The 12,764-nt window shown below is 41.7% G+C and overlaps 1 protein-coding gene and 1 long non-coding RNA gene across 5 annotated transcripts in view; one reads left to right on the forward strand and one right to left on the reverse strand.

The window, feature by feature from the left end:
* The window catches only part of LOC140493765 (uncharacterized), a 145,497-nt gene extending 144,403 nt beyond the window's left edge, over nt 1-1,094 (reverse strand). For all 3 annotated transcript variants that reach the window (XR_011963761.1, XR_011963762.1, XR_011963760.1), the window contains exons 1-2: nt 964-1,094; nt 588-656 (exon numbers count right to left, since the gene is read on the reverse strand). This is a non-coding gene — a long non-coding RNA (uncharacterized lncRNA). The remainder of the gene's footprint in view (nt 1-587; nt 657-963) is intronic.
* Nucleotides 404-12,764, forward strand: part of qser1 (glutamine and serine rich 1) — a 202,518-nt gene continuing 190,157 nt past the window's right edge. Inside the window, exons 1-2 of one of the 2 annotated variants that reach the window (XM_072592616.1) lie at nt 954-1,046; nt 3,893-3,995. In XM_072592616.1, coding sequence (XP_072448717.1) covers nt 3,973-3,995 — 23 coding nt within the window. In that variant the 5' untranslated portion in view covers nt 954-1,046; nt 3,893-3,972. Of the gene's footprint in view, nt 1,047-3,892; nt 3,996-12,764 lie in introns of both variants that reach the window. The other variant, XM_072592615.1, reaches the window with a different exon arrangement.

Here is a 12,764-nt window from a genome sequence, read left to right on the forward strand (position 1 = left end):
TCCCATTAGCCTGCGTTTGACCCATGTCCCTCTAAACCTTTCGTATTCATGTACTTATCCAAATGTCTTTTAAATGTTCTAACTTTAGAAATTTACTCACTAACTTAACCAGTCTGCACCCCCAGCAAGTCCCACAAACAGCAATGTGCTACTAACTAAATACGCAATTAATTATGTTAATTTTGAGGTATAAATAAGTTGTACAGTTCAATATACATAACTCCCTAGCACTGAGAAATCGTGTCTTTTTAAGTCCCTTTGACAAAGCAAACTCAGTTTAAGGTCACGTCGAAAACACGCACCTTCGACAGTACGGCACTCACTACTGCACTGGAAGTTGGGAGTGTTAACTGTCCGATAATAGTTTGCGTTTTGTACAATCAAGCATTAGAAAACCTGTGCGAAGGAATTAGGAATTCAAACATTAACAACCCCAACTAAAATCTGGTACTAGGCGTTCAAACCGTAGAAATCACTACCATTATGTTTTTGAGCTATCCGGCATTAGCAAAACAACTCTGGTACAATGGGCCTGGACATTCCAACAATAGCCAGCCATTAGGCTTGTCCCCTCCCCGATTCCTTACGTTTTAGCGGTTTCCTTTCCGCCAGCTCTGGAGCAGAAGGAGGTGCATCCTGGGAGAAAACTAAACGTTCTGGAGAAGGGAGCGAGAGAGAGAGAAAAAATCAGAAAGTCAGGTTGACTGGATATCCAGACATCCGCCACTTCTCACTGTCCGGATTTTTTTTAGTGCATCCGTCGGCCTGCCGCTCGCTTTCACGCAGCAAAGCACTGTAACGAGAGGCCCACAACTCCCAACAACCGCCCCGCTAGCGCGAGCACCTCAACTCCCAACGGCCGCCCCGCTGGCGCGAGGCATGTGACGGCCAGCCCGGCCCCCCCACCCCACGAGCGCAGCGCACTCGGGGTGTTTTGAAAAAAAACCCATGGAGAGGAATTACCCGGCCCCCAACTTCAGCGATCCGCTGGCGCCCGGCGGACAAACGTGGCCGTACGAGCGGGCGGGCAGTGGCGTCAAGTCCAGGTAAGAAGGCGCCAGGAGACTAGGGCTGAACGTGCGCCCCCCTGTGTGTGTATGTGTGTGAGAAGAAAAAAAATCGGGGGCTTCGAGGCCTGGTGTTGTTATCCTGGGGGGCGCTGATAAAGTGTGCAACCTGTCGGCTGTCCAACGGAGAGACCGCCGTGTTCCACAAGGAAAGTCCGAGGCTATCGGCCGCTGTATTAGGCTGTGCTTCGCCCTGCTTTAATCACTTCTGGAAAAAAAAACACTTTGTGATGTTTCAACTTCCCGTTCTCCATCGACCAGATTTATTTTTTTTTCCCTTTTGCAGTTTACTAAATGCTGTAACATGTGCAAGGGGGGGGGGGGGGAAGAGGTGCTGGAGAGTTGAAAAACTGGCCTCAGATCCTGGAATCCCTGTCGACCGAACCTTCTATAAAAATAGTTCTTTTCTTGTATTAAAAAAAACAATCGAAGTGGAAAAGGAATGAGTTGTTTATAAAAATGAGTATCTAATTTAGTTTGGATTCAGTGTTCAGTATGTAAGTTCTTTTTTTGTTGTTGATAAAACTGTTTGTAAAGGTAGGCGTGGTCTGGAAGAACTTAATGAGCTGTTCTGCCGGGACGTAAGTTCCCATCAAGTGCTTCAAGCCATTAAACGGCAAAAACAAAATAGAAACCGCGAGAGCACCTTTCGAATATAATGTGCTTTACACGTTTAACTTTGCTCTTGAGGCAAACTGTATGTAAGTAAACAGATTACCTCGTAAGATATATGTAGGATTTCCACATTCTTAATTAATTACTTCCTAAGGTGTGCAGTTTTAATTAATTACCTCTGCTACCTCTTAAGGTAGAAGCTTAAAAGCTGCTTCAACATTTTGATATTTTTTATGAATAAAATGTTGAATTGCTATGTTTGGAGTAAAATAAATGGATTCCAAGCTTTCAATATAAACATAGATTTAATAGTAAAGAAGGAACTTGCATTTGTTTTGCATCTTTCACAACTTAAGCCCAAAAGCACCAAACAGCTAGTGAAATCATTTGCCGTGTAGTCATTTATTGTAGTTAGGGAAGCATAATAAGGTGCCACAAACAGCAATATGGCAGATTGACCATCTGTTTGATGTTTGTTGAAGGCTAAATATTGGTTATTACAATGGGGAGCACTCCTCTTCCTCAGTGTTCTTTTATTTACCCAATTCAGATGTTACGACAGCTCGATGGCAGATGGGACTTGAACCAGTATGTTCTGATCCAGAGGTAGGGGCGCTGCCATTATGTCACAGGAGTCCTATAGCAATTTTTAAATTATATATTCACTGAGTAGGCAGACAGTCTTGGTATAATGACTCATCCAAAATCGAGCACAATGGGCAATGATGATAATATTTTGTGCTGCAGGTTCTGAACCCAAAACCTTATGACTTGGGTGATATTGCAGATGTAAAAGTAGTATCTTTATTTAAATGTCTGAAGTTTTTATTAAATTATTTAAGTTTAAATATTTGAAATTGTAAAAAAAAAGTATTTTAAGTTTCAATTTCAGTTAACCAATTTAGTTTCTTTTTGACAAAACAGGAGAGACAAACACTTTATAATCATCAGTATTTTGTCCCATGGAGGAAAAACTGAGATCTGCCATCCTTTTTTTGATGCACACTTAGCAAGAGACGTGTTGATAGCAGTTTAAAGCAATATATATAAAACCTGAGCTTTCAAAACTCTCTGATTGGATAAAAGACAGTAAAATAGTTGAGCAACAGTGAAGCATCTACTAGATTATACTTAAGACATTTGTATTGATTAGTTTAGTCTGGAAGATTAGAATTCAAATTTTTACATTGCGGTATTTGTTTCTGGTGTCCTGATTGCTGCCTCATCTCTGTCTCGTGCTTGAATAGAAAATGTGGATTTAATCATGTAAATCTTGGCAGTTGGCTCATAATTGCCAGATTCTTCAAATTTGAATTAAAATAACGAGTATAAAAGTGGTTTTAGAATAGATTTGTAGTTTTGCCTATCTTACAAACGGTCTTGCATTCATTACTGCATAATGACATCACGAATTATTTAAATATTGGTATCAATTTGACACTTAGATGACCTTAATTTGAGTTACAACGACGAGCTATCTGAGTTTTAGCAAAACTATTCTCAAGAAAGCTGTGACAGTATTACTTTCAAAAATGCTTAACTCAAAAGCCAGACAACTAAGTCTATGGCAAGAAGAACAGATATGTAACTGGGAATTCTGTGACACTTCCCGACTTTCTAAAGTCTGTTCATCATCTGCAAGGCTCAAGTCAAGAATGTGATGGAATACGTTCCACTTGGCTGTATGACTGTGGTTCAATCACCGAGGACAATGTAACCTCCTTGATTGGCATCTATTCACCACCTTGAATCAGCACAATGGCAGTAGTGTGTAGAATAATCAAGATGCACTACAGCAATTTGCCAAACTTCCTCCGACAGCACCTTCTAAACTTTTGACCTTTTTCATGAGAGGGGAAAGGGCAGTGGAGGCATGGGAACACTACCACATGCAAGTTTCCCTCCATGACCTACATAATTTTGACTTGGAGTTACGTTACTGTTCCTTCAATATTGCTGGGACAAAATCCTGGAACTCCCTTTTTAATAGCAATGTAGATATATTAGATGGACTGCAGCCTTTCAAGAAGGTACCACCATCTTGAGAGAAATTAGGGATAAGTGTGACTATGCTGTCACTTTAAAAAGGTTATTTTGTCCTTGATTTTTTGAAGCGAGGTCGTAAAGTCAGAGGTGCCGAATGTTCTAGGTTGACAATGGAAGGTGACTGCCAGTTCTCCCAGTTCAGACTTTTTCTTGTTTGCTTTTAGCTGTAACGGTCACAAAATGAGAGTCCAAGGGAGTTGCAAGCTTCTTTAAAGAACTCCCCTGACATTCTTCTGAAATCTCTATGGATGTTGTTCGTTCCTGTCTGTAAGAACCTGTTTGAATTTACCTTTTTTGTTGAGTGATGTGTTTAAGGGATGTTACTGTATTGGAGCAGTTAAATCATAGTCGTTACTGTATCGAATCAGTTAAGTTTTCCAAGAGGTAAAAACAGGGACTGCAGATGCTGGAAACCAGAATCTAGATTAGAGTGATGCTGGAAAAGCATAGCAGGTCAGGCAGCATCCGAGGAGCAGGAAAATCGACGTTTCGGGTAAAAGCCCTTCATCAGGAATAGTTTCCAATAGTTAAGTTCTTCTAAGTTCTGCTTCTTTTGTTTGTTTCAACTGTACTGTTGAAGTAATTCTGTTTTGCTTGAAGTGGAGAGGTTTGACCAGCTGTATCACATCTGGAATATCCACTTCACAAATGCCTTCAAAATAAGAAAACCTTAGGCTGGAGGCTACTGTCGTAAAATATTTTGAGGAGGTCTGGCCTAGTCCATAACATAAGCAATAAACCTGGTCTTGCTAGGGACACATCCAATGAAAGAGTGAAAATAAACTTGAAAAATTCTGCCACCTCTGGCAACATGCTCCTAAAAGCTTTTTGCATTCCTGTACAAGTTGATTGAAAGATAATTCCCCCTTCATCCCTAATGCCTCTCTCTATGTTGCAAACTTTTGTGTTTTAGAAATACTGTGATCAGTAATTTTCTTAGTTTTCTCTAGTTCTTTCTGTGTTCCATGGTGGTCTAGTTACTCTTTTTGCTCTTCCTACATTATTAATATTGAGATGTAAGACAGCCACTTATTCTTAACTTGTTCTTTCCAAGGAGTTGAAGTTGTGCAGGTGTCAACTTTGGTATGTCACTTACCTCTTGGTGCACCTGAGTCTTTGAATTCTGCACTGTGAGCCTTAGTTGTACAACATAGTTTCTCAGTTTTGGAAAAGCTAGGTGCCTCAAGTTGTTGTGGTTCTGTTTGCCGAGCTGGGAATTTGTTTTGCAGACGTTTCGTCCCCTGTCTAGGTGACATCCTCAGTGCTTGGGAGCCTCCTGTGAAGCGCTACTGTGATGTTTCCTCCGGCATTTATAGTGATTTGTATCTGCTGCTTCCGGTTGTCAGTTCTAGCTGTTTGCTGCAGTGGCTGGCATATTGGGTCCAGGTCGATGTGCTTATTGATTGAATCTGTGGATGAGTGCCATGCCTCTAGGAATTCCCTGGCTGTTCTCTGTTTGGCTTGTCCTATGATAATAGTGTTGTCCCAGTCGAACTCATGTTGCTTGTCATCTGTGTGTGTGGCTACTAAGGATAGCTGGCCATGTCGTTTTGTGGCTAGTTGGTGTTCATAGATCCGGATCGTTAGCTGTCTTCCTGTTTGTCCGATGTAGTGTTTTGTGCAGTCCTTGCATGGGATTTTGTACACTACATTGGTTTTGCTCATGCTAGGTATCGGGTCCTTCGTTCTGGTGAGTTGTTGTCTGAGAGTGGCTGTTGATTTATGTGCTGTTATGAGTCCTAGTGGTCGCAGTAATCTGGCTGTCAGTTCAGAAATGTTTTTGATGTATGGTAGTGTGGCTAGTCCTTTGGGTTGTGACATGTCCTCATTCCGTTGCCTTTCCCTTAGGCATCTGTTGATGAAATTGCGGGAGTATTTGTTTTTGGCGAATACATTGTATTCCTCTTTTTGCAGTTCTGGTGTACTGCAGTGTGTTGTGGCCCTTTTGAACAGTGCCTTGATGCAACTTATTTTGTGGGTGTTGGGGTGGTTGCTTTCATAGTTTAGGACTTAGTCTGTGTGTGTGGCTTTCCTATATACCTTTGTGGTGAATTCTCCATTCGGTGTTCTCTGTACCATCACGTCTAGGAATGGGAGTTGGTTGTCCATTTCTTCCTCTCTAGTGAATTGGATTCCTGTGAGTGTGGCGTTGATGATCCGGTGTGTGTTTTTTATTTCTGTGTTTTTAATGATTACAAAGGTATCACCTACATATCTGACCCAGAGTTTGGGTTGAATTTGCAGTAAGACTGTTTGTTCTAACCTTTGCATTACTGCTTCTGCTATGAGTCCAGAGATGGACGAGCCCATGGATGTGCCATAGATTTGTTCATATATTTGGTTGTTGAATGTGAAGTGTGTTGTGAGGCACAGGTCCAGTAGTTTGAGTATGCAGTCTTTGTTGATGGGTTCCCCGTCTTGTTGTTTGTTCTGTATGTCCAGCAGGTTGGCTATTGTTTCTCTGGCTAGGGTTTTGTCGATAGAGGTGAACAGTGCCATTACATCGAAGGAGACCATAGTTTCTTCCTTGTTTATGTGTATATTTCTGATGATGTCCAAGAATTCCTGTGTTGACTGTGTAGAGTGTCTGGATCCGCTGATCAGCTGTTTCAGTTTCTGCTGTAGTTCTTTAGCCAGTTTGTGTGATGGTGTCCCTGATAGTGATACAATGGGTCTGAGTGGGATGTCTGGTTTGTGCACTTTAGGTAGTCCATAGAATCTGGGAGTGTTGTTGCTTTCAGGTTTCATTCTCTGTAGGTCAAACCTGATTATCTGTCCGTTTTTTTTGTAGGTTCCTCAGTGTGTTGTTTATCCTATTGGTGAGCTGTGGGGTGGGGTCAAACTCCCTCTTTTGGTAGGTGTCGGTATCTGCAAGTAGTTGTTGCACTTTTTGGATGTACTCTGCTTTGTCCAGGATGACCGTCATTCTGCCTTTGTAAAGATAGTAAAGATTACCTACAGTGTGGAAACAGGCCCTTCGGCCCAACAAGTCCACACCGCCCCGCCGAAGCGCAACCCACCCATACCCCTACATCTACCCCTTACCTAACAGTACAGGCAATTTAGCATGGCCAATTCACCTGACCTGCACATCTTTGGACTGTGGGAGGAAACCGGAGCACCCAGAGGAAACCCAGTCTTCTGGTAATATGATTACGTTCTCATCGTTTCTTAGTGCTTTTAGTGTCTTCACAAACTTGAGACACTATCTCTAATCTGCACTATTTGGTATTTTGGACAATTTAAAAATTTCATGTGTTCACGTCTGTTTTACAGAAATTCTGGTTGGAGTGTGTTATGGCTGGATTAACCTGGGTTTTGACACAGCTCTGTTTGTGGACGTTGGGGTGGTTACTGTTGTAACTAAGGATCTGGTCTGCATGTGTAGCCTTTCTGTACACTGATAAGGATTCACTGTTGTTTGTTCAACCAGTACATCCAAGAATGGGAGGTTATTGTTGTTCTCTTCTTCCCTGGTGAACTTGGTCCTGGTGAATATGCTATTGATAAGATGGAGTGTGCTGATGGAATGATGGTCTCATTTGATGTTACAGAGCTGTTCACTTTGTCAATATAACAGTAGCAAAGGAAACACTGGCCGCACTTCTAAACAAATTGACAACAGAACTGTCAGCAAATATAATATTCTGAAACTACTGGACCTGTGCCTGACCACACACTTTTTGTCTTTAATGACCAGGCATACAAACAAATCAATAGGACACCCATGGATTCACCCATCTCTGGACTCATTACTGAAACAGTAATGTAAAGACTAGAAAGTACAGCCTTCCCCTGATCCAGCCCAAGCTATGAATCCGATATATGGGTGATACCTTTGTTATCATTAAACGGTCCAAGTTGGAGAGTACACACCAACTCCTGTTCTTAGATGTACTGGTTGAATGAACGAACAAAGGTAAATTCCTTACCAGAGTGTACAGAAAGACCACACATACAGACCAGATCCTGAGTTATAGCAGCAACCTGCCCAGCATCCACGAACAGAGCTGTGTCAAAACCCTGTCTAAGATTAACTTAGACTACGTACAGTGTGAAAACAGGCCCTTCGGCCCAACAAGTCCACACCAACTCTTCGAAGAAAAACCCACCCCCCTATATTTACCCCTGACTAATCCTCCTAACACTACAGGCAATTTAGCATGGCCAATTCACCTTACCTGCACATCTTTGAACTGTAGGAGGAAACCGGAGCACCTGGAGGAAACCCACACAGACAGGGGGAGAATGTGCAAACTCCACACAGACAGTTGCCCGAGGCTGGAATAGAACCTGGGACCCTGGTACGGTGAGGCAGCAGTGCGAGCCACTGAACCATCATGCTGCCTCTTTTAAACAAGCCATAATACACTGCAACACCCCAGAACTCTAAAAATGAAGATGAACACCTGTACAAAGTCTTTGCCAATAATGGGTAGCCTATTAGTTTCATCTGCTGATGCCTGGCATGCAAACAACACTAAGAAGACACTGTGCTTCCTCCAACACACTGACCACCCTACCCTACCATTAGAAACTAACAGCAAGACTTCTGGGAATAATGACGGCACACAAACCAACAGCCACACTTCACCAGCTACTATCCAGGACGAATGTGATATATAAAATACCATTCAGTAATTGTGAGAAACATTATATAGGACAAACAGGCAGGAAACCCATCACAAGAATACATGAGCATCAGCTTGCAACAAAGCAACACAACCAGTCCTTCGTCATATCAGTGCACACTGACAATGCAGGAACCAATTCATTTGGGACTACATTATGATACTGGGACAGACTAAACAAGCTCAGGAATTCCTGGAGCCCTGGTAGTCATCCACGATTCCATAAACAAACATGTTGGAAACAGACCCCATCTACAGACCACTACAGTACAAAACCAGAAGTAGAACCATCCACCACAACAGACAGAACCATGTAAGTTCAACCATGTAGTGACAGCACTGAACATGTCACCCAGGAGGGAGACAAAACGTTTGCAAGAAAATTAACTGACTTGACCAAACCACCAATAATTGCAACTTGTACAATTAATGGTAGGGTCCTGGGTAATGTTGTAGAACAGAGAGATTGAGGGGTTCAGATACATAATTCTTTGAAATTTGCAAGACAGGGAGACAGGATGGTTAAGAGGCTGTTTAGCAGACGCCTCCATTGTTCAGACCTTTAAGTACAGAAGTTGGGGCATTATGGCCTCTTCTGGAGAACTGTATGCAGTTCTATTCGCTCTGTTGTAGGAACTGGAGAGAGTTCAGAAAAGATTTACCAGGATGTTGCCAGGATCGGAGGGTTTGAGATATAAAAATAGACTGGGAGTTCTTTCACTGGAGCATTGGAAGTTGAGGTGTGATGTTATAGAAGTTTATAAAATTGAGTGGCATAGATAAAGTGAATAGCAAGGCTGTTTTGCCTAGGGTGGTGGAGTTCAAAACTAGGGACTAATAATTGTTAGTGTGTGGAATGAACTGCCAGAAAAAGTAATGGATGCAGCTACAATTGGAATGTTTAAAAGACATTTGGATAAGTTCATGAATAGGAAAGATTTGGAGGGACATTGGCCAAATATAGGCAGGTGGGGCTAGTTTAGTTTGGGAACATGATTGGCATGGACTGTTTGGCATGAATGGTTTGTTTCATGCAGTACGACTCGTGGTTGTATGCACATAAGAGCTTACTCTGTTATAGACATCATAAGCAAGTCACCCTCAATCCTGAAGGACTGACAGACAAGAAGAAGGGCACAACATGTAACATCGTGTCAAAGGATTAGCCTACCTGACATAGAGCTTAATAGTGATTTTTGGATACTAAAACTTTGCTTTGTGATATTTGGATATTCATTTGTTAGATTTGTGAATTGAAAGAATTTCGATCTGACTGAACGAGTCCCAAGCAACAGAAGGACAACTTATGTTAGTGGGTCATTGGGTGACCTTAATGTGCTAGATATTTGTGCAATAAAACTCACATAAACTATGAGTAAAAGAATGTTGAATTTGTGTGAAATCCAATGTGTTTGGAGCCAATGGCATTGATGCGTTTCGGGAAGGCTGGACATATACGTGAAGGAAAGGGAATACAGGAGTACAGTGGCATGAATGGGAGGGGGACAATGTGGAGGATAATGTAGAGAATAACCATATACCATTTGGAAAGAGTAATCTGTTGCAGTAGATCTTAAAAAAAAGTTTATTAAAATTCCAAAATTTGTACTTATGTACACAATCCCATACAGGGGTTGAATTTTAAAGAACTACATAAGAATCTTTCCTGTGCTTTCGAATAGCTATTTTTATTGTCCTTGTGCTCAAAAATGGAACTCGTTCACAACCCAGGGGCTGCCATTCTTAATCCCTTGGTCTTCCTTTGAAATCTAAACTACTTTTTTTTTGTGGCCAATTTGTATGTCCTTCCTTGGATCTAATACTATCCCTAATTTCTTTTGTTAGCCATGATTGGGCCATCTTTCTTGTTTTATTTTTGTGTCAGATTGGTATGAAAGATTATTGCAGTTCCTGCATGTATTTTTAAAATGTTTACCATTGCCTATGCGCTACCATCCCTTTAAGTAACATTCTCCAAATTATCATAGCCAATTCGCACCTCATATCATTGTAGTTTTCTTTATTTAGACCCTCTTCTCAGAATTCACTGTTACTCTCCATCTTAATGAAGACTTCTGTCATATTATGTCTCTGTTCCCAAAGGGGCCTTGGATAGCTAGATTGCCAATTATCCCTTTCTCATTACACAACACCCGATTTAGGATGGCCTTTCTCGAGTTGAATCCTCATTGTACTGATGCAGAAAACCATCGCATACACAGTCCAGGAATTCATCTTCTCCGGTTTTATTATTGATTTGATTTGCCCAATCCATGTACAGATTAAAGTTGCCCATATATATAGCTGTATCTTTTTTGCTTGCATTTCTAATTTCCTGTTTAATGCCTGCCCCAATATTACCAGTACAATTTTGGGTATATAAACAACTCTTACTATCGTTTTCTGCCCCTTGGTGTTTTTAAGCTCTACACATATGGAAGTCTCTTCTCTGCACATCTCAACAATCCCAACTGTATCATATCTATTTGTGCAAATAATTCATCCACCTTTTTGTGCATGTTCTAGGCATTCAGACACAAGGACTTAAGGCTTGTCTTTTTAATATTTGTATGCATTATTTTGCATTGTAGCCTTCTTTGATTCTTGCGCATAAATTCTCTGCTTATCACTTTTCTTATTTCCCATTCTGTCTTTTGTTTTTGCTGTCATTTTCTTCTCTTCCGCCTCTCCGTAGTTTTCCATTCCCCCCCCCCCCCCATGGACATCAGTTGCAGTCTGACCAGATGCAGTCCGTACAGTTTATTCTGGAACCGGTCTCAAGAGTCCCAGGAATCTGAAACCCTACGCCTTGCATGAACCTCTTCAGCCATGTACTTATTTCCTACAACCCTCTGACTCGACCATGGCTCAGGTGGCAATCCTGAGATCACTACTTTTGATATCCTACTTTTTAACTTGGTTCCTAACTCCCTATATTCTGTTTTTAGGCCCTCATTCCTTTGTATACGTACAAAGATCATAAGTATAAAACGGCCACTGGTTGTTGGCCCTGTCACGTTGTAATGTTCTGTGACCACTCTGAGACATCTTTGACCCTAGCACCTTGGAGGCAACATACCATACTTGAGTCTTGTTTATGGCCTCAAACTTCGATATTCCGTTATGAGAGAATCCCCTAAATCTATAGCCTTTTCACTTATTTCTCCTCTTCATGCAGCTGAACCAGCTATTGCACACTGCATTTAGCTGTTGCCACTTTCCCCTCCCAACACTATTCAAAGCAATACAAACATTTTTCAGAGGAATATGTATAGATGACTCTTGCATTGCCTGGTCTAGTCCATTTTCTCTCCCTGGTAGTCATACATGCTCTCCCTACCTGTGGCGTCTTAGCCTGCAGAGTGACCACCTCTCTGTACATGCTACCCATGATGTTATCAGCTACTCTAGCTCCAAAACCTGAGCTTCCAGGAGCTGCAGTTGGGGATCTTTCCTGCACGCGTTCTGTTCCTGGGCTTTGAAATAATGTCCCACTTTCCACATAGAGCAGGAGAACCATGTCATGGTCTTGAGCTCTCCTACGACTTACCCCTTTAAATTAAGCCCTTCTATTTCCCTTAAAACAAAATAATATTAATTAATATTAATTTCTGTGGGTCCTTTATGCTATGGACATCTGCACTATTGCTCTTGCAAACTATGAGCTGCAAGTAAAGACCTTTCAAATTATAGGTGAGAGAAACGGTGATGGTCTGTCTGGAGCTTGCACGTTCTCCCGGTGTCTGCGTGGGTTTCCTCCGGGTGCTCCGGTTTCCTCCCACAGTCCAAAAATATGCAGGTCGGGTGAATTGGCCATGCTAAATTGCCAATAGTGTTGGGTGAAGGGGTAAATGTAGGGGACTGGCTCTGGGAGGGTTGCGCTTCGGCGGGTCGGCGTGGATTTGTTGGGCTGCAGGGCCTGTTTACACACTGTAAGTAATCTAATCTAAAGGAATAAATACTCACTCAAATTTACTCCCCCAATTAGTTGCTTCCTCTTGCCCCTTGTCACTTTTTGATCCTCTTCCCAGACTACTGCACTGTGTTGCTGACCATGGGACGCACATCCCTCTGTTATCTCTTCATTAAGTTTTAGTGTCTATTTTGGAAAAAATGTTTGAAAATGAAAGATTAACATATTGTGCTAAAATTCAGAAAATTCTATTGTGTGACGATACCTTTCCAAACTGTAAATGTTAAATTTAGTCTGCATTAAATTTGTTCACAGCCATAAAACTAGCTTCTGAGCTTACTTCAGAATAAGTTTAATAAGACATGCAATTTTCAATTGAAGAAGTAACAGGATTGATGAGGGCAGAGCGGTAGATGTAGTCTATGTGGACTTCAGTAAGACGTTTGACAAGGTTCCTCATGGGAGACTGGTTAGCAAGGTTAGATCTCATGG

The sequence above is a fragment of the Chiloscyllium punctatum genome, chromosome 22 (assembly GCF_047496795.1).
Source record: "Chiloscyllium punctatum isolate Juve2018m chromosome 22, sChiPun1.3, whole genome shotgun sequence".
Taxonomy (NCBI): Eukaryota; Metazoa; Chordata; class Chondrichthyes; order Orectolobiformes; family Hemiscylliidae; genus Chiloscyllium; species Chiloscyllium punctatum.